The sequence below is a fragment of the Anomalospiza imberbis genome, chromosome 3, assembly GCF_031753505.1.
Source record: "Anomalospiza imberbis isolate Cuckoo-Finch-1a 21T00152 chromosome 3, ASM3175350v1, whole genome shotgun sequence".
Lineage (NCBI taxonomy): Eukaryota > Metazoa > Chordata > Aves > Passeriformes > Viduidae > Anomalospiza > Anomalospiza imberbis.
In genome coordinates this window covers 85,437,584-85,459,749 of record NC_089683.1, presented here as the reverse complement: position 1 = coordinate 85,459,749, position 22,166 = coordinate 85,437,584, and the positions used below count along the sequence as shown (strand labels likewise).

At 39.8% G+C, this 22,166-nt stretch overlaps 1 protein-coding gene across 7 annotated transcripts in view; it reads right to left on the bottom strand.

Moving 5' to 3' along the window:
• Window positions 1-22,166, bottom strand: part of TTC7A (tetratricopeptide repeat domain 7A) — a 205,865-nt gene that overhangs the window by 109,704 nt on the left and 73,995 nt on the right. For all 7 annotated transcript variants that reach the window (XM_068185514.1, XM_068185513.1, XM_068185512.1 and 4 more), the window contains 2 exons: window positions 21,386-21,458; window positions 14,791-14,951 (listed from right to left, as the gene is read on the bottom strand). In XM_068185514.1, coding sequence (XP_068041615.1) covers window positions 14,791-14,951; window positions 21,386-21,458 — 234 coding nt within the window. The remainder of the gene's footprint in view (window positions 1-14,790; window positions 14,952-21,385; window positions 21,459-22,166) is intronic.

Genomic DNA, 22,166 nt, shown 5'->3' with positions numbered 1-22,166 from the left:
CTCACTATGCAGAAAAGGTAAAATACCCAATTTTCTGAGTTAGAGGAATAACCCCAAAAAACAACATAAAAGCTTCAGATAGATTTTTCCACCTTCCCTCAACTCCAAAGAACAGATTTTTAGCCTTCTTTTACTCATTTCCCTTCTATTTTCCTCACCTCCATTTCCTTGCCTGGTGCTCCAAATACTCTGCCACCAAATGGCTAAAGAATTGGTAAGACAGAGTAGCTGTTGCTGGAAGGAGGAAATACAGTGCAGTAACTTAGTTTTATTGGAGGGTCATAATGTAAATTGGTGTTTCACGAGCCATTTGAACAGAAAGTAACCAAAATTTGGAAAAGACAATTCACAAATAATACAAGAAAGGGTTAGGGATTACTTAAAAAAAACAACACTCTTTTAATTTATGAAGCCAGCATAAGGAAACCCACAGGCAGACTGTCCAAGCAATCACAGCTTTGGGGCCATTCCTGTGCTTTCAGCTTGCTTCAGCAAATGCCATGCTTTCTTTAAAAATGTCTTTCTGCTCCTCATAAAACAACCATTTGGCAACAGAAAAGCTCTCCACTGAAGTTTTACAAGACCTTTTTATTAATAGAATAATAATTCTTTCTGCTGTTATTTAACCAGACCGCCACTTTCAGGCTAGAATTTCTGTGAAAACCTGAGAAGCTACCATTCCCTGGTTTCCAAGAGAGGTCCATTCCTGCAGGCCTTGCTGAGACCCAGCCTCACCTCCAGCATGTGGAAGTTTTGTTCGGATGTGCTGATTACCACTTGCAGCTTCCCTCCTCATTCTGCTATGGTTTGATACACATGCAAATGAGCAGATTAGACACAGAAACAAACAGTATGCATTTATACAGTCTTCACTTAAATGCCACAAACTGTCCTTTCCTAGGCGGTGTGCAACTTCCTACAGATTTGCATCCTCTGCATCTGTCCTCAGTGCAATCTGTCTCTGTTTCCCCCAGCCACTCCTTCTCCTGGAGCCATCAGCTCCTGGCAGTGCTGCTTCCATGTCCCCATGTGTTGTCCCTGCTGTATCGCTGGCTGCTGCTAACCCTGGTACCACATGGCTCGGCTCTGGCTGCCCCCTTCAGCCTTGACTCAGCAGGCTGCTTTTAGAAAACTTGCAGAAACTTATCTTCAGGACTTCTAACACACTGTCAAAACTTGTTTTAAATCAGCCAGTATTTCCAAAAGTGTTCAAGGTATAAAAAGCCCAACTGCATAATCCCCATTTCTCTAGGAAAACAAGTTTAAAAAGCAGGAATATAATTAGAACACTTCAAAAAAAAAAACCAAAACAAAACAAACAAACAAAAAAAAAAAAAAAAAAAAAAAAAAAAAACAACCAAAAAAACCCCAAAAAAACCCAAAAAAACCAAAAACCACACCAAGACCAAACATATGAAAATTTCTAAATATGTTTGAAAATACAGTAGTAGCTACTAAAATAGCATTGCATACAAAACGGATAAATAAGCGTATTTCAGGGGCTGGATATCAGAAACTGATGTCCTGCTCATTGGAAATGCTTCTATGCTAGCTAGAAACTTTGTTTTGTTACTATAGTAACTGTCACTACAAGTGGCCCTGACTAAGGCATGAAGTATTTGTTATATAAAACCTCGATGCAACTGCAGCCTTAAACTTCAGAAAGTACCAGTCAGTGCTCAGTCCCCTTTGCAAATTCTATTCCAAGCCCAAACTCAACATGTTTTTTGTGCCAGATAGGGCACACTCTTGAGCAGCAGTTTAACAGCACTATTTAAGTGCTGAGAACATAATCAACATTGTACACAATACACACTACAACTGTGAGGGAATTTAGATGGACCGTGCACTGTGCAAGTGAGCAGTGACTTCCTCCCTGGAAAATTAATGCTCTTAGCAGTGGCTGTGAGGTAGAAGAGAAACTGGCAATCAACCTTAATAAAATTTTCAAAAATTTGACCATTGAATTTGATGGGGAAAAATGCCTGGAGCCAGGAAGCACAACATGTAGAAAACACATCCTGCAGCACTGCAACTTTATTATTTCATTATATTTTCATCAGCTTAGTTTGATGAGGTTTAACATTCATAAGAAAAAAATAAATATGCTCTCTTTCTTGGCCTTTAATATATTCAGGTTTCATATAATTTTCTTCTTGTTCTTGTGGGGGATGTTTTCAGCTAGACAAACAGCTATTATGGATAATCTTGGAAAAGTGGCTTATGAGATCCCCAGTGAAAACAGGGAGATGACAGAACCTCACTTTTTAAGGTAGTCATCTGATGCTGATACTCCAGTCCAATGTGCCAGTCTGCTTCAGACCATCTGCACCATTCTAATCTGTGCTTTTTCCCCCTACTTGGGTAGGGTAAAACAGCCTGGCTTTCCTTCTCTTCATCTTGAAATCCAGACACTAAGCATTTTCTTAAAAGGCCAACAGCCCACACAGAACCTGCTTGCAAGTGACTGTAAGCACTAAACAAGTGCCAAGGTCAGAAAATACATGCTCTTGTACACTTGCTTTCCAGCAGTAAGCATTGCTCAAGGTTTGGGTCAAGCCAATGATCAGGGATATTTCTACTACAGCACTATTTAGTTGACTTCTGAAATGCCAGATGTAGCCATTTATGCTACTTAGCTTAAGCTGTAAGCAATTCAAATGCTACAGAAGACTGGAAGAGAGTATCTTCTCTTCCCCTTCTGCCCTCGGAGCTGACACCCTGTACTATTCTTAGTGTGGTGTTAATTTCAGAGCTCACACATCAGAGGAAGCGTTTCAAATTTCTTCATTCATTTGTGAGAACCTCTACAGGGCTTTGTCCTTAATGACTGAGCAGCACTTTTTTTTTTTTTTTCAGCTGTGACATTATTTGCAAGCAGTCTTATAGCTTATTACAGCCTCATAAGTGCTTAAGGGCAAATCTGCCCTACCCTGTAAGAAACATGATTTCCTTAAGGTACTGTTTAGATACAGAATTGCTTCATTGATTCTTCCCTGTAATAACAGTGCTTACAGTGACACCTAAAACCATGATATCTGCCTCTTATATGTCTGGCAACTAATCTCAGACTAATGGCCACATCTCTGTAGGCAAATGATGAGTACCTGCTGGAATACATGATTTATGAGTACTGCTGCTATCTTTTTGTGGCACTGCAACTTTACTGTTGCTTAGACTGTCTTAGAGAAAAAATAAATGATAGTTCAGCTATGATATTTTTTATGCCCAGAATTCCCAGGTTCAGGGTGCAAGGTGCTAAACCATATGAGACATTTGCTCTGCCATGTGCAGAGGCAAATTAGATGAGATCAGAAGTACATACTGCCTTATCTAAAATACAGTTTTTGCACCAGAAGTTTGCAGGAGATCTAGGTGGAGAAATGAGTAAAGTTTAAATTAATAACTGATGAACATCAATTAAAAAATCTTGCAAGGATTAGTCATGTTTTGAGCCAGTGAGGCATCTGAAGAAGTTATTTTTTTCTTTTAAGACTAGACTGACCTCTAGAACATCAAAAATCTGTACTAGAATTCCCTATACACTTTTCAGTGTTGCTATCCCAGCTAATGAGCTGAATAAAATCCCTCTGCCGCAGCTTATTTAGATGTCCTTCACAGTATCATCACAAGTCTTAAATAATAAACTAACACTGCAGAAGTTTAATGTTTGTTTCTACATCACCCCAGAAATTAAGTGAAAGGGCAAGCCTTAAGTCAAGCTTGCTTTGCTGTCCTCATTTCCCTGTATTTCAGTCAAACCTTTTAAAACAATGTCTTGATCCAGATGAATTTTGCTTTTTCTTTTCCCAATTGGAAGAAATGTAACTGGGCTTCGCTCAAAAGCAGTCTAACACATGTGGGATAAAATCTGCCTGCCAAAACTAAGAAATACACACTGTCTAGGGCAGTACAGAGAAGGGAAATAACACCAAAGACCACAGGCTTTAAAATTCAAATTTTCCTGCCCTGCACAACACATATTTGGACATCATTATCCTGCAGGATCTCCTGTCCTCTTCCCCAAAGGCATTTTGCACAGGACCATGACCCTGCTGTGGAAACCCTGACGTTTGCAGGGGGCCAGTGAAGCAGCTGGTTCCCACAGAAACAGAAGCTAAATAATTCCAGAGCTGCTACTAGAGCAGGCTTCAATCCCGTTTATATTTGAAAATTATCTAGTGCGAAGGCTCCAAAGAGCCCATATATACTGAATCTTTTTTATCCTTAAGTGGACTTGAAAAACAAAAACCTTGTTTCAGTTGGCATTTCCAAACTGACAATGTGCAGCCTCTTGATTAAGATGGGACATAGTTTATAACCCTGGCAACAAAGGAGACTCCAGACATTTCCATCTGCTTTAACAGCAGAACAATGAACAAGAAAATGTACCATCCAGTTTAGTTTCAGAAGAATGTTTTTCATGAAAAGATAATTTAGTATATGCATCCTGACTTCTATATATAAAGTGCATGAAATAGCACTAATTTATATAAGCATTCTGGATGCAAAGAAAACCAAACAAACGACAAATTCTTCCAAACAATAAACTCCCAATATTACTGTGAACAACTTTCAACAAATTCTACTACAGAACAGCACTACAGTGGTGGCTCAAAGGCAGCCAGAGTCTCAGTGCTCCCCCTCTCAGGAGCCATTCTTTCTGGAGATGTAGGAAGAGCGTAGATTAAATCAATCCCACACAGATTAAAAATCCTCCAGGGGTGAGATCAGCACAGCTGGATGGCAGCAACATGAACTACCCTAAATGAATACTGGCCCCATGCCACCTACCAGCAGCTTCTTGAGGCCCACATTACTGCTAGCTTTGTTCTATAACACTACATGGGACATCAAAGCCTTGGAGACTGCTTTGTGCAGGCCAGGAAAATCCCTGATGCTATTGCTCTCAGAGTCCATGGCTGCTATGCAGTGCCATTTACCACCAGTGCCTTGCCTGTTGTGGTGGAGCATCCCCACCTCTTTTTGAGGCTGCACTGCAAAATCTGACTGAAATATGACTGCATCTGAGAAATCTGGATTTTACTGATACCCTTGCTGCTGCTTTTTAAGCTGCCTCAAGTACTCATTCTTAACACCTGCCTTGCAAAGCTCAGAGATCCAGGCTACTCAGTGCCCATCTGTCATTTCTGCATCTTTGTCTGGCAGGAAGTTCCATTCCTCCTGGTGGGGCCTCTAACAAATGCACCTGGGGGTGGGAGATGCTGTATATTCTTCTTCTCAAGTGCTATTCTGCAGTGCTGCATCCCATTGCCCTCTCAAAGCACTTCTGCTGCAATGGTCGGTGCAGGGCTGGAGAAGACTTAAAGCTGCTCCTCACAGCTGTATTGTACTCCTTTGGATCATGCTGGGTTACGTCATTCCTACTGTGTGCTATTGCAGACTTAAACATGACTGAAATGCCAAGCGGAAGAGTATTCCCTTTTTCTTCCCAACACAAAGTGCCTACATTTTGAAGATCATACAAAATGGCTGACTGATGAAACTCATGGGGGAGAAGGCAGGGCTTCCTCTTCCACTCAGCAACGCAGCTCCTTGCTGACTGGTCATCTCTCCTGTTCATTACACAGACTGCATTGACATGTATATTCCCAGCTGGGTTCAGACCCCTACTCCACTACATACCTTACCATCGATGGAAACACATTTACTTTGCCCTGAGAAAATACAAGAAAAACAACAGGAAAATCTCATGTCATCATAAGCACCCAGATGGCAGATACAAATGGCCAGACTGCAGAAGGAAAAAATAAAAGAAAAAAATAGTATTAAAAAATGTCCAGAAGTCTATTCACTATGAATTTCAATTCAACTGCTTACTGGTATGAATTTGATTTGAGGTGGTAGATATCAACCTCCAGCCCCTTCTCCAGCTGATGGAGACATATGGAACAGAGTTCACTGCATTAATTTCCAGCAGTTCACACGTCCAGCCACAGTGCTCAGAAACACAATTCTATGTCATACTTGCATCTTGCATCATTCTGGGTTGAATTTTCTGTTGGTATATGTAGGAAAAAACTCTGCTAATGACTGTGCTGCTTGATTAAGCCATTTAGCACTCCATCCTGATATTCCCTCTTCCTCCTAAAATACAGCCTTATAACAAATGTAATGCCAAACTACATACATAACAGAAAGTGTCAATTCAAGGTTAAATTGAATAAGGGAAAGTAAAATTATTCATATTATCTCTTTCCTGTTGTAAAAATGTTAGCATAATAAGAAATATGTCATGATATTTTCTAAGACATGTTGGTAACACAGAACTTCTAGGTTACAATCTCTCCATGATAACACAAGCATTTATCATTATCTTTCCTTTATAAACAGAGACTAAAATAATAAGTAACAACAATAGTGACTAATATCAAATAGTACGACTGTGCCTGCTTACATATTTGGTTCTGCAGAAATTAATGACAATGGCAACAGAAGCTGACTTACCATCTAAGATGCAATTACTGCCTATTACTGCAAATATTTCTAAGATAGTGAAGAGCAAGGGCTTTCCTTGTTTTCAGAAGGTAAAAACCACATCTGTGGCTGAAATATTACTGTACTTAGTGTTCCCTGGTGAGTTCTTCAGAACATCTGAATAAATACCCTTCCCTCTTCTTTTTGAAGAAAATACAAATCAAAACATTTTGTGCTCTTCTCATTAGATAAATAAATACTCCTAGGACATTAGAGCAAAAGTCACTCAAGTCTGAAATTTCCAGCTGGAAATAAAAAAGCCACCCCTTTCACTGAGTGATCAGAGCATTATACTCTATTCATCTCAAAACAACATAGCTTGACTGCACTGCAGTCTTCTTGGAAAGTAATTTCCTGCACTGAAAAACAATTTGCAATTGTAACATCTATGCCTCTTTGTATTTCAGGACCTGTTTTTCAGTAACGATTATCAACAGTAATTCTCAGTGAATTCTATTTTTAATTCTCATAAACCAATTCCCCACCAAAAAAAAAAAAAAAAAAAGACTCTTGATCATCCTTGCATTTGAGACTTTGTCAAGGTCTCAGAAAATTCAGAATATATTTTCCCTTACTTCCCTGGTAATCAGTTTCTGAGAGCCTCAGGAAACAATTTCAGATTATTGTATCTGTGTGTTTGACAGTAGACTTTTTGAACCTTCATCTTCACCAGATGTGAAGCAATGAAAAAAACAAGACAAGCTGGGTATTTTGTTTTCTCCTTTATCCATGTATTGACAATGCCTTGAAGGAGTTCAGGAAGGTTCCAAACCCCTGTTTTCTGGCAGAACCGCTGTCTGAATTTGCTAATAAAAGCTGGCACCCCATTCAGCCCCACCGAATACCTGTGTAACCCCACAGCAGGAGAGGAAAGTTTAGAGCTGGGTTTTCAACACCAATACCACTTTTCTTCTTTGGTTCTCTTTTTGATTTCCAGGCAGTGAGCATGCCTTAGGTTCTCCTTGGGATCTCTATGACCCAGGTCTACCTTTGGATGTCACAAAATCACCTGGCAGAAACACAGGGGTCTCAATTACAAAGTCCCTTCTCACCTTGGATAACCCCTACATGCACACACTATGGCTAAACTCCATTTCTAAAAGTTCTTACTGACAATGACTCTGCTGCCCAGATAATACACACGTGCTATTTTTCAATATACTCTGGTATCCAGTGTAGACAGTAAGGGCTCCTAAACACTTCATTTGAATATAAAGCAGAACATGCTGCATCTATTCAAAAGAAAATGGCTCTTAGTAGGGAGCAAAGTGTATGTTGGGAGGACCAACTCATTGCTAAGGCAGATATACAGAGCTCTGAAGTACAGAACCTGTGGCTTGTAACTCAAATGAGCCATGCTATTCCTGCATTTTTGAATCTATTCTTAAATTATGTCTGCACTTGCATAACTAGTGTTACCTCTGCAATTCCAAAACAAACAACTAGAAGCACTGCTGCTCACTATAAAGGCCATAAATGCATGAAGGCAGTAGCCATTTACTCAGATACTAGAGAAAATAAGTTATTATGAAAATTGACTTATTAATTTAATAGTAAGTTATTATGAAAATTGACTTTTCATCCAGAGGAAAGATGTGAACCACTTCTGTTAAGGCTGGAAAACTGCTTATCTGTTCCTCCTTTTCATACCATACTAAGAAAATTAGTCTGCAGTAGGTTTCCTCTCTAAGCTCCACTTAACTCCTTTTATTCGTATCCTGAACCCTGTGCTATGAGGGAATGGAATTCTCTCCAGTTACCTTTGAATCCAGCCCTGTAATTTTAAGACGGATTGACATGTACACTAACACAAATCCATTCCTGGCACAAACAGACATTTACTAGGGGGATACTCCATTCCACCACATCAAGCTGGTGAATAAAAGGCTATCATGCTCACCTGCCGAATTTTTGTCTTAGATCAGACTGCAACCCTTAGAGAAGCATGCATATGTCAATTTGAACCTGCCAAAAGAGGAATCCAATCTTGGATACTGTAACTCACAAATTCATTTTCTTTCTTCATCATGGGGGGTGAGAGGGGCAGTGTCAGAAGTGTGAAAATAAATCCAAACCAGAAAAATGCATCCTAGGATTTCTTGAATTTTTTTTTTAGCTCTATGTATCTGTGTTATCTTTAACAGACATCAGGAGACAACCTTAAATCTCTTCCTTCATATATTTGCCATAAAAATACTAAATATCATTACTAGTTCTACAGAGTATAGCCCCAATTATTGCAATATATCAGCAAGGTTTTTAAAGGTTAATTCTATAAAAAACAAAGAATTGTAACATGCCAACAGAAGCAAACATTCATGCTTACTACAGCAAAAACCCCAGCTTAACCCTTCCATCTCCACATCTCCCTTGCTTTTGTGAATCACAGAAGCCTAACACATTTTGTATTCTTGTAGCACAGCACTGTTATATTAAATACATTCTTCCAGTTTTTATTATTGTGTATTATTGTCTGGGACGTCAATAAAAAAATAAAAAACATTTTTGGGTCACTCTCACCAGCCAGGGTGTGAACACAACACTACAAGAAGTCAGCTTACAAAAGCTCCACCCTTAAGAGTTTTAAATATCCTATTTATAAAAGTTGTCTAGCATGATCAAATGCTACAGCCAAAATATTAATCTGTCCTTGCTTTAGATCTTACACCCTTGAGGAATTAAACAAAACAGTATTCTGAGAATTTTAACAAGCTGTTCTCTCACCAAGATGTACTAGCTTCCTTGCCTCCTGCCTAATGATGAACTGGAATCATATAAATGGGCTGATCTGATTCTCTCTAAGGCTAAGAGACCACCTCCACTTCCATGAGAATAGTGGTAAAACCACTCCAGGGCATGCACAGCTGTAATACCTGGGGGTGAGGTGGGAGGGGTAGGGGGCACAACTATCTTCACTTAACAGTGACAGTATAGACCCACCACAACACAAAGGTGGGCAAACCATTGACTGAGGGACAAGTAACTCTATGTTCTCCATGAAGATTGTAGGCAAGAACACAGATCTATTTTATTGCTGTCAACAGCACTGCTGGACTCTATCAGTGCCCATAAAGATATGGCTCAAAGAAGGCACAAGTTGTTTATTTTCAACACACAAGAAAGAGCTTGACAAACAATGGAAAGAGAATTCAAACTAGAAATGACAATTTAATCCTGCATTTTGAGATTCTGATTTTACATCAGGGTTAGGGTTTTTTTCTGAGGCAAATCGAAGCACCTGGTAAATGACATTACTTATATTCCAGAATAGCTCTCCCCATAGTAAGTCTGCACCAGACTATGACAAATAAATCTTGTGAGACGATTACTTCACATGGCCTTAATTAAATTAATGTAGCAGTGATGAAATCAAGTATATTTTCTGTCAGTAATCCACTTCTAATCCAGAAGAGAACTTTATATTTTGAGGGCTGGCTGTAACAAAAAAAACATTACTGCTAAAACAACACCAACACCAAGACAACACATACAATCCCCCAAGCAGAATTTACTTCCTTTTTTATAAATACTTTCCAAGATACACATTTAATATTTATTGGCCTTCTAAGCCTTTTTATCCACGCCATTTACAGCAATCACTTTTGTGCTAGCTTTTTGTAGATCAAAAGCTCCTGCATTTGACACCTACATTGCTCCAGAATAGCAACCCACCTGTTTAATTTTGAGTCTTCCTATGTAGAACAGCAGTGCTTCCTAGAAGTTTTGTTATTTCTCTTTGTAACTAGTTACAGACTCTGAGAGCAACAGAATAGTGACTTACAGTCTAGAAAGAGAAGGAATATTAACTTCTGTTCATTTAAGAAAGTTACAACCCCTGTGCAACATGCAGAACTGCCACAGAGACACAATCATTTAACAAAATATTCACCATCACACTGGGCAGTAATTAGATGATATGACATGTTATGCCAGAGGACTGTCTTGTTCTAACATAATGGGGAGCCATCCAGGACACATGAAACTACCCAGTGAACAACAGAATAGATTGATATGCTATTTCCAACTTTATACTTGGTATAGACATTCATTTTTTTCCACTGCTGGAAGCTAACCAATTAAAGCTAAAAGATGACCAGAGAGCAAAACAGTAATCTGGAAGAGGGACTGAATAGGGAAGGCAAAACCACTTTTATACAAGCAAAATTGGAAGGAGGAAATATTACTAGTTGAAACTAAAGGAGCATGTTAAGCTCTGTGGTAGATTCTGCAGGCTGCTAGACCCATGGGACTTCTGCATGGAACAATGTGAGGTGGATACAGACTTTAAAAAGCAAAATTCTTTCTAAATAAAAAATGAATTATTTTCAGAAGTTCATCTGGAGGGCAAAGGAGTGCTCACTAACATTATTTCTTCCCTGAGACAAGCCTGTGAAGGTAATCACTGCCAGACTCAGGTAGAACACTACCCAAAGCCTGGCCTTTGAGGTAGGAACCCATCTTCAGAAAGGCTTATGATTAGCATTACTTACCTGGAGGGGAGACACCTGATGCTAACAGGAGTCTTCTTACCCAAATGTACTGAACATAGTTCTTTCAAAAATATATACGAAAGCCAACTATTGGTACTACATTCATTTGCTTCTTTTAACAGCATACCATCATTGACAGGATGTAAAATCACTAAGTTTTATCCTGAGCAGTCTCACCCCATAGAGAGGCAGCAGCAATTTTTCAGATGATACCTTCCATGTAAAGGTTGCTATTTCTATCTTTTATGGTCATAGCAAGACAGCATATTTCTTCTGGCTCACCCCAGCTTGCAGAATGTTCAGCATAGCTGGCTCTCATTCTTCTTTTATGAAGTCCTCCTCTGTTAGTGCTTGACAGTACATTCAAGAGTTCAAATTCAGTCAGTCATTCACTCACTGGAATGTAATGGATTTGTTACTACATGCCACCTTTCAAGAAGTCATCTTCCTAGGTTTATTTTGTGCCTTTTGGATATCCAGCTCTTTAGCAGCTCAGTCCAAACCACTGCATCTTTCACTGTATTCAGTGCCTACACTTCACATCCCTTGTCCCTGAGCAGCACATCAACCTCCGAAATGTGCAGTTAATGTTTAAACACATGAACAAGGGGCACTTTCAGACATACTTGGGTAAGTAATATGAAGTTCATGCCAAAGGAGATTGTGTGTTAGCTGAGCAGTGCAGTTTATTTTTTCCAACTGCTTCAGCCAACAGCCAACTACATGACCTATCCTAAAAAATTTCTTCTTTAAAATTTGTAACGAAAGGATTTAATATAAAACCAAAAAGCAGGAACTAACTCATTTTAATTACATACAGAGACCAGGGAAACAGTATGAGATGGCTGTAGCTTGGGTCAGCTAAGTCCTTAATGTTTTATATTTTACGCTTTCTTTTATTTAGGATATACATCTAGGTAATGCTTCTGGGTTTTTTTTTTTTTTTACTGCCATCTACAGAGCCCTATGGTCCCTTAATGCAGCTTTCATCATCTTTTCTTGATACATGCCATCAAACTGTGCTTCCAAAAAGAGATGTCATTAGGAAGGGAGCCCCCAGGCACCACATTACACAGTTGCCTGGTTCATATAAATGTGAACTGGGAAAAATAATCAACCACTTTTAAATACAGCTTTAAAATCATGCAGTTGAACTTGCCTACACTATTTACATGAAGCACCTTGTAGTCATTCCATACAGTAGTAAAATTAGCATTTTTCTGTAAGGCAGTAGCAACTGGAGATACACAATAGCATCAGGTCTTTGTCTCTTCAAAGAGGTTTTACAAAGCAGTAAAGCCCTTTAGCATAAACTGCACTAGAAAGCCTAAAATGGTTTCAATTTTTGTACAAACTACAGATGTACTCTGTTATTCTTGCTTTTCCCCTCCTTATTGGATTCCCATTCCCTTTTTCAGAAACACTTGTTTAATTCTATTATGTTAAGCTTTTTTTTTCTTGCCTTGCAACTCTGACATTCTTTCTCCATTCCCTCACTAATGATTTATTTGCTGGCTGGTTAAGAGAAAGACCCACAGGGAGACAGGGCAGTCATACAGCAGAGGCAAGAAGCCAGCCCCATCTCCTCCATCCATGTGTACCTGTGAATGAGTCTCACTGTCAGCCTTGTTACACACCCCTGTGCATGCAGGGAGCAAAAAGAGGCCCTTCCAAGGGCACACACTTTAGCAAGGTTCTGTCTAGGAGCAAGCATGAACTTGGGCCTTCACTACCAATACTAATTGTTTCTATCAAAAAGAACCTATTCTGCTATTACTTGGCAAAGGTCTTGGTGCACATCAAAATTTGCACTCACAGAAACATAAGAAATAATATTCTTTTCAGCTTTGGGGAAATCAGATTACCAGACAGCACAAAAGAACCCACCCAGCAGCCCTCCAAGCTATTTTGCATACAATGCTTGCTATGCTTTGTCCTCCCTGAAACATAAATAATCAGTAACTGCTGGGGGAAAGATCCAGGACATGATGGACCAGTTGGACAATCAGACAAGGCAAACACTCTTCTCCTGACATAAACAACCTCTTCCTCTGTCTTGTGTATCTTCAAGTGTTTTTCTAGTCTTCAACAAACATCTGACCTCCAACTGTACAATGTGACCTTTGACTGTATGAGGGGTTTTTACTTTGTTTATAACTTTTAAACCCTAAAATACAATTCAGCAGCCACTGGGCTATTTCCTGCTTCAGTCATACTTATGTTCACAATCTAAAGAGCAGAGCTGGCTTAATTTTAAAAGCGTTTCCATTACTACTTTGCACTTCATTCTCAAAGAAGTGCAGTCTTAGCTACTCATATACACCAAGTAACTAACCTCAAAAACACAGGCAGCAAAGCTTATTTAAATGGCAACATATAGTTTGCAATAAAAACATTATACGTTCATACAGTGCCGTAATTCTGAAAGATCCTAAAGCACTCAAGCTCACATTTACACAGCCTCAATCTTCCTATTTCACAGAATTTTCTAGGTTGGAAGAGACCTTTAAGATCATTGAGTCCAACCCATGTTCTAACACCTCAACTAGATCTTGGCACCAAGCGCCACATCCAGTCTTTTTTTAAACACATCCAGGGATGGTGACTCCACCACCTCCCTGGGCAGATGATTCCAGTATCTGACCACTCTTTCTGTGAAAAACTTCTTCCTTAAGTCTAGCCTGTATCTCCCTTGGCGCAGCTTGAGACTGTGTCCTCTTGTTCTATCTGTTGTTGCCTGGAGAAAGAGACCGACCCCCAGCTCACCACAGACACCCTTCAGGAAGTTGAAGAGAGTGATAAGGTCACCTCTGAGTCTCCTTTTCTCCAGGCTAAACAATCCCAGCTCCCTCAGTCATTCCTCATACGGCTTGTGTTCCAAGCCCCTCACCAGCCTCATTGCTCTCCTTTGGACATGCAAAGGTCCTATGACCTTCCTTTGCTCTATTTAGACAATATTCCACCCAGTTTCTGGACTAAACCTGTGGAAGCTGCTCTCTCTGGCTACTGAGAATGCAGGCTATCTAAAGACAATGATGCACAGGTTTAGAACACTATTTAAGTACAGGCAATTCTAAATGAAAGTTGGTTTTCCAGCAATGCAATAGGATTTTCTGAAGTTTGGCTGAGAAACTCAGCTAGTATTAAATCACCAGAGAATATCACAGTAGCTTTAATTTTTGCACAGAACAGACAAAGTCATTGTTTTGAAAGGTCATGACAGTAAATGGCATGGAATTCAATTTATCTCCCTCAGATGGATGAGGGTCTGAGTCAAACATAGAACAGTGGAAGCCTTTGGCTCCAAGAAGTCTGTGCTAATTCAAACCTACTCCTAGGCAGGCAAATCGTCCTTCCTCTCAACTATACATTATCACAGCTAGTGATTTTCAAGTGATCTTTTTCCCCAGCTGTGATATTGCAGCAAATTATGTCACAGATGAGCATCAAAACAATGGTCATTGCAAAAAATTTTTTTTTTAACCAGGGAGTTACCAAATATAAAATTACTTGTGATACAGACACATGTCATGCTCATTTCTCCACATCTAAAGTGAAATACAAAAAACTACAGGAAACAACACCATCAGCACAATAAAGAAAGACAAATACTGGAAAAGAAAGCAAGTGTAAGGATTACAGAAAGAATGTGAAGACAGAAAGTAAAAGAATACCCTCTCCAGGAGGAGAGTGACACACCTATAACACGTTATTTAACAGGCTCCTTGTGTATAACTGAGAAAAACAGCTAGTGAGCAGTTCATTCCTGACTGGATGTATGGCACCAGGCAACAAGTCTTACCTAAAGCTTTCTGGGTATTCAACAACAGCCATGTTGATAACATCCAGTGCATGCTGATAGTGCTTCTGAGCTGAAAAGAGGAGGGCCAGTAGATGAAGCGAATTCATGTCATCTTTGCACAGCTGCAGGGCTTCTTGAAGATGGTCTATAGCATCTGAAATCTAGGAGATGGGGTAGAAATAACAAGAGAACACATCACTCTTTCAGTCCTACATTATACCTCAAAAATAAGAACAAATAGAGTAAACAGAAGTTCTGAAGAAGTTCTGCTTAGGCACCTTCTACTATCAAAAGAGGCTGCCAAAATTAACAGGCTGCACTATTTGGATAAAACCCACTCATTCCAGAGAAAGAAGTCTGCAGCTTACTAAATCACTGCTTATAAACAAGAGCAGCAGACCTGATCCAATCAACACCCCCATCCTTTGGCATAGTGATTCCATGATGCAAACATATCCACCACAGATGCCCAACTCTCAGCTCTATTTTCGAGGAAGGGTGGCTGGCTCTTCACCTGGGGGTGAGCATTGCACATCTCTGCTGCATTTTGTCACTCGTAATGGCTGTAAAAAGCCTTTCATGATTTGGATCAAGAACATTAAAATTAAGTTTGAATGTTCAAGAGTAAAAGAGTCAAGATTTAAAATGCTGTCAGAAAAAGAAATATACTTGCAAGCAGCAATGTAAAGAGCAGCACAGACAGTCACAGCAGCAGCATGTTATTAGAACCAAGTCTCACTTGGCAGAAAATTTAACATCTCTAATGAATGCAAGTCTATCACATGCTCTTTGTGATCCAGTACACTATTTTAGGCTATCTGTTCAAAAGGGAACTTCGTAGCAGATTTTCTTTAGTTTGTTTACTGGTAAGTTTTATGCAGAGGATTTTCTGTAAGATTCTCTAGTGTCTGAAATTACTCTTACATAAATTATTTCATTTCTGTGGCTCTGGAAATCTGCAGAAAACAATGCAAAAAAGTGTATAAATTTCTTTTCCTCATGTATGCTTTCCTACTCCTTCTCTTAATGGATGGAGAATGTAGTTCCCTCTTTTCTACTATGAGAACTTCCCACCAAGCAAAGCTTTACACACATTATTCTACCCTGGCATACCACCAGTGTCAAATTCCCACCGCTCCCACAGACCTCTCACAAAAACAAGTAGCACATACCTAAGGAAAGCAACAATTACACTGCCTGCAGCTACAACAGAGGTTGTTGATTATCTAGATCCCAGGTATCCTTCTGGGAGCAGTATATATTCTGTTCATAGGACAACTTCATCCTAATGTCCAAGTGACATTTCTCTCTTGCTGTGCACACATGAGCTATGGTACTTAACTACTGTATTACTGGTGGCTCCATGCAAGCCTGGAGATCAGTGTGACTGCTCCAGACATAACCCCAAACTGGCATCTGGCCCACAGCGTCAAAACTGCTGAATGTCCTGGCTTGGATTCAGGCTGGGAGACATGACTGACTACTCAGCTTTAATGAATTACTGCTCATCAGTGGAGCTACTTTAACCACATATGTTATTAAAGCCTACTGCAAAGGTAAACACTTTGGCTTAATCATCCATGTTCCCTCAGCAGTTTACCAGAACACATTTTCATACAATGTAAAAATTCTAGCAATGACAAGACAACTTGGAGCTAGGACCAGATAGCGGTGGGCCCAGATTTACTTGTCCACGAAGTTTGTCAGTAGATATACCAGAGGTATATAAATTTGACTTGCTAAAACAAAGCTGCTGTCAAGACTTCTTGCACTCAGGACTAAAAACCCTTTCTATTTCTTTCTATTTCTCTGTCTCAGAGCTGCACAAGTATTCATAAAGAAAATACAAGTTTGGGGAAAAGTTCATTAGAAGAAAAAGAAAACCTGCAAATCAAACAACTGGAGGACATTTGGAGCAAACTGTTCCAGATGATCCTGCTTAGAGCAGGTATTGAACTGGGTGATCGCTAAAGGTCCTCTTCAAACTATTTTATGATTAAGACTTGGGAAGGGGATCCTAAGTTGCTAGTATGAATCAGGCAAAGAATAACACTTGCAACTAATGCCTTTACTGAGGGACTTTAAAATTGTAGGGGTACTTGACCTTACTCACGTGTGAATATGCAAACTGAGACTTTGTTTTATGCATTGAAAGTGACTTAGGACCAAACTGCAGGTAGGTCCATACCCCTAACAGAGGCTGGCCATCCAAGAACTTCTCTGACTCTGTTGCAACATACATGAAATAGAGCAGCAAAAAAAGTAAATTGTGGTCACTCCTGCAAATCTGTGTCTGCTGGACAGGCAGCCACATACTGCTGAAAGAAATGTCATCTAAAGTGATTCTGTTCTGTAGCATGGGGCCTGCAATGGTTACATCTCCTTTTAGTGCTTCCCTCTAGTACCATCAGAGTCACAGGCAATGGCTGGCTTTGAAAATTAATCATGCTTCCCTGGCACCTAATTTATTAACTTGAGCCCAAAAACACTCCTTAGTGCTGTAAGACCATTAGTAGCCTACACAGTATTGCTGCATAATTAGAAACAGTGGACAAAAATAATATGAACTCTATGCCTTTACAGAAAGCACTATGTGAAACAACAACCTGCAACAGACCAGATACAATAAAATACAAACTAAATTTCTAGATCAGCAAAAGCAAGATATTTGGCAGCAGTCAACACAAACTTCTTTTGAAAGATGTATTTTTATTTAAGTAACTATATAATTTGAGAAAGGTGGAAGCTGGCACCCCAGATGGCACCCTGAAACATCAGGGCTTCATCAGAGGCAGGCTGTCAGTTTAAAATTCCCTGCAAGTATTGCACTTTAAAATAATCTTATTTCAGCTGGACTGCAAGTCTATGTAGGGCCTACAATTAGAAGAAGTTACAGTTCCCTGATTTATCGTTCTGTTAACAAATATACCACATGTTTTGCATGGCACACAGGTATTTTCACATCACACTGATTAGGAAGCAAAGATGCTGCAGTAGGCCAGAAATAGCATCTTGCAGCACTACCAAAATAATGCCACAATATGGATTGTTTAGGCTGCCTCTTATATAGTAGGATTTATTTCAATAATGCTATATGTCTCCTTAAAAACAATGCCAGTATGTCATAATTATAGGTATAAAAAGGAAAACAGAGTGAGTGTAAAAAGTACTTCCTAACAGTGGAATTAACTTAGATATTTAAAATGTTAAATGAAATAGGAACCCTTAAGAGGAATTTTCAGGCCTTATAATTTCACATCAGTTGACAGTTTCACTTAATTAACCATTACAACTACGCACTCCATCTCTTTTTATAGCATGGAAATGAGAAAGTTTACTGACTTGCAAGAGCTTCTATTGAAAACAGATGTGCTACAGTTCACCAGAACCTCAGGAAAGTAGGTATACATCTATGGGTTATTACTTAGTTCTTCCTACAAGCCAAGAACTTCTTCCAAGTTCTTGATCACCAGAACAATCTAGGCTAGAATGTAGGCAGAAAAGCAGTATGTTGCTGTTAAGCAGAGGAGGCTGTCTAGGGAAAAGGCAGACCAGAACTACCTACATCCAAGCATCACTGAAAGAAGAACCTCTTGAATACCTCCTAAAACAGCGCTCCTCTCTTTGGGCAGACAGCAGTCTCTCCTCCTTGAAACCAAACAAAAACTGGGCAAAACAGGTGAAATATTTTCTCTGGTCTCTTAACTGATTTTTATCTTAGCTGCACATTCAGACACTTGGGAAGGAAGAGTTTTCTGGATAGTGCCACTTGAAACTTGAGCTCTGTCGGAAGTCCACAGGAAACTGGTGAGACTTACAGTGCTCAGCTGCTGACCCTTAGCCATCTTTCCCTTCCCATTTTCATTAAAAGAAAGGTTAGATCTAATCAAGTATTAAAATGGCATGATGACTATATATGTTGTTTTTACATATTCAAAACTGATTTACATGGCAGTCAAGGTCACAAACACCAACACCCCCAAAAAAAGCGGATTCAACACTGAAAACTAACAGGAGCGCTGCTGACTCTAGAGAGTCATTTCCATAGAAACTGGTCTGCTTTTTAAAAAACAAGGCAATGCATTAAAATCAGTGAGCTTTAAAATGTTCATTCTACCTTGGTTTTGCTGATTCAAGTTCTGTTACCACAGAAACAGGAGAAACAGCCGGAATAGCCACTGCAATTTGGGAGTTAAGAGTTACAAGTCTCATTTGTTGCTGGGCTTGGCCAGCTGCCAGCCAGGCACTGCAGGTGGATATATACACTGCAGCAGGTACAGAGCTTGGCCTCCTGGCACTTCAGCTCAGGGGGAAGACTGAGAGACCCTCATTACAGAACAGGTTATTCTGCACTGTGTTTGGCTGAAAAATCCACTAGAACACTCTGGAGTTGATGTAGACCCTCCAAGTCTTCCCAGTGACTCCAGCAGTCTTTAAGACACACTCACACATAAAAAGCTCATTATCATAATTTTTTATCTTGGTTGCTCGTGGTTTCCAATGCCAACTCTGCATGAACCTTTTATAACCATTCCTCCTCTGTCACATCCTCATCTCATGTCAGAGGGATGCTTATGTTTTCCCATTTCCCCTTTGCCTTGCCCAGTGGTGACAGAGAAGTGCTATTGGAAATATTTAACAGCCTTCCAAGGAAGATGAATTGCTCCAGCTTTGCTTGGCACTCTACTGGTCAGCTGCCTCTCTTGCTTGGTTCCATGAAAACATTCTCTTATCTATGCAAGCTGATAGATGTATTTTTCAATACTGGGTACAGTTACCTCACTTATTCACTCTGACTATGGAAACAAAAAGGCCTATTTGTTGAGAAAAACATTCAGGTTTATTATAATCTACTATGCAGAAAAGGCCTGATTTATTGGTATTATAGCATTGCCTGATGAAAGCCCCAACTGTGATGTTTAATAGTTAATGCAATCTATCAAAAAAGGTATCATTTATCTTTCAGTTAATCAGAAAGAGAATATATTAGATACTTTAAATAATTAAGGATATTAAAAATGCATTACTAAACGTTCATCATTAAGTAAACTGGCAAAAGAAGAGTAGGATATTTTACAGCAGTCTAAAACTAAAGATGTCTCAGGTATCTCCTCTCTGTCCAAGCATGTGTTAAAGATTTATATCTCACTTGATGGGAAAAGAGCAGGAGCACCATCGCAGGGGTCAGGCTGATACTATATAATACACTGAGATCACACAGCTGCAGGAGAAGAGGCAACTGGCACAACATCAAGGATGAAAACACACAGGTGAACTAGACAAAAGAGGAAAGTGAACATGGGGACAAGAGACTGAATGGAAAGAACAGGAGGGAAGGGAAATGAAGCAACAAGAGAGATGAAACAACACTGCAAAGACAGACTACAACCAGAAAAAAAGAAAGGGTAATGAGTTAAATTGCCAGTAACGGTGAAAACAACAAAACACCAATGACCACAAAAATCTTCACTTTATTTTTCAGGAAAGCAGCTGAAAAGCTGTAATGCTTTACTCGTGGCAAGCAGAAGAGGCAGCAAATCATACCATCTCCCTATGAGGCAAAAGCTGTGAGAGAAGAAAGGGTAGCTGGGTGTTTTTCAATGAAAGACCCTGAGCAAACTGCATCATAAAGCAGCCAGTAGGCAGATGAGAAAGTTAAATAAGCCATTTTAATTATCCTTTCTTATTGCAGGCTCACAGCACACTGCTCTCATTATGAAAGGGTTACAAAAGTGACATCATCAAGAGGGTGCTCTCTTGGAACAATTAGTTTAACCTAATGAACACACAACTCCCCTAATTATCTCAGGAAAGTAAGAAATACCCAACTGTTCAACTCTGTAGTGTAGACTAAGGAGAGAAAGCAGCAGCAAGCAGAAGGCCTGCTGAAGAAAGAAACTACAATGATGAAATTTCAAAATCTAGCTAGAGTGGTATTTAAAAAACAGAAGCTGCTCCAATAAAGACTTAAGCTTTTAAAGAGAAAGGACAGAGAAATACAACACTCCAGTTTAAAGAAGAAGGGGCAGAAAAATAAAGCACAGTCCAAGTGGTTAGGGATTTTTTTCTGAGAGGCAGTGCAAAGAATTTTCTGATCAGCTTCATTTGTATGATTTAACACCTGCAGCAGCATTCAAATGCCAACTAATCCCACTCGCTGTAGAGCTCCAGCACACGTCAAAGCCTCACATCAAACATGCCCAAGTTTGGAATAAAGCAATCCCAGCGCGCGATCTGGCACGATATGGAACCGGGCATAAAGGGAGAGCCTCTGGAGCGGCCTGCAGCAGGACACAGCGAGACACCAGGGAACAGGAATAAATACACCTCGCTCATCCCACACACACAAGGTTGCTCCAAGACTGCTCAGGAGTTAGAGCTGAACACATTCCCTAGGGAAGGCCACTCCATGTGCTACAGAATTATTATTTTTAGAATAAGAATTAAAAAATATTTTACATAAACATATTCTGACTGTTTGTTACTGATTACAATGCAGGAAGGAAGGGACCCTGTTTAACAAGCCTGGGTCTTGTTCAACTGGACTGTCCTTCCACCCTCCCATGACTCAGTGATTTTCAAATATTTCACATACCTGTCTGACAAGAGCCAGCTGCAGTGACAGGTAGAGGATGATCTGGTGATCTTTGGGGGCCAGGTCACGTGCTCTTTAAGGATGACCACATAAGACAAAAAGAAAAGTGACTGTTAGACGGCACTTTGCAGAACTCCTTCACCATGAGTCACACAAGCACAGAAGAAAACCCAGTCTTCCCCCACAGAAAAATAGTCTAGTAATGGGAGAGCACACTGAAATTAGACAAAAAGCAGAACAGTGCTGGCCTGGCTAAGCCAGGATCCCAGGAAAAAAGTATGAGAAACACAGCTGCCAGGATGTTATACAAGTTACATGATCCTTTATTAAATGCCACTTAATATTTTGGAACTTTGATAACTAATATAGAAAAAGTAGCTCATAACAAACCTATCAAAGCATTATTTTAAGTAATTCAGGTGATAGACATAGTTGTTTAACTTGTTCCTATACTGCCACTTTTCAAACATTAAGACAGGATTAGATTAGCACAGAAAAAGTAGTCACTATGAGCATGTAGAGAACTAAAGATCAGGAGCCTGTGACACAAGCTGGTGCTCAAACATACAAAACATTCTCCTGCAGTGTCTAGTTTAATTTCTGACAGCAGACTCCTAATTTGGAAAAGGAAGACACTGAGGGAGGAATGATTTGATGACAGGAGCTGCGCCTGGACCAACACCAAGACCCTTACTTGTCAAGCTTGGACTCTGAGATACTACCTTCCAGCCCACAGAAGGCTTCACTGAAGTGAAGCCTTGGCTAGAGAAGGTTGCAATGT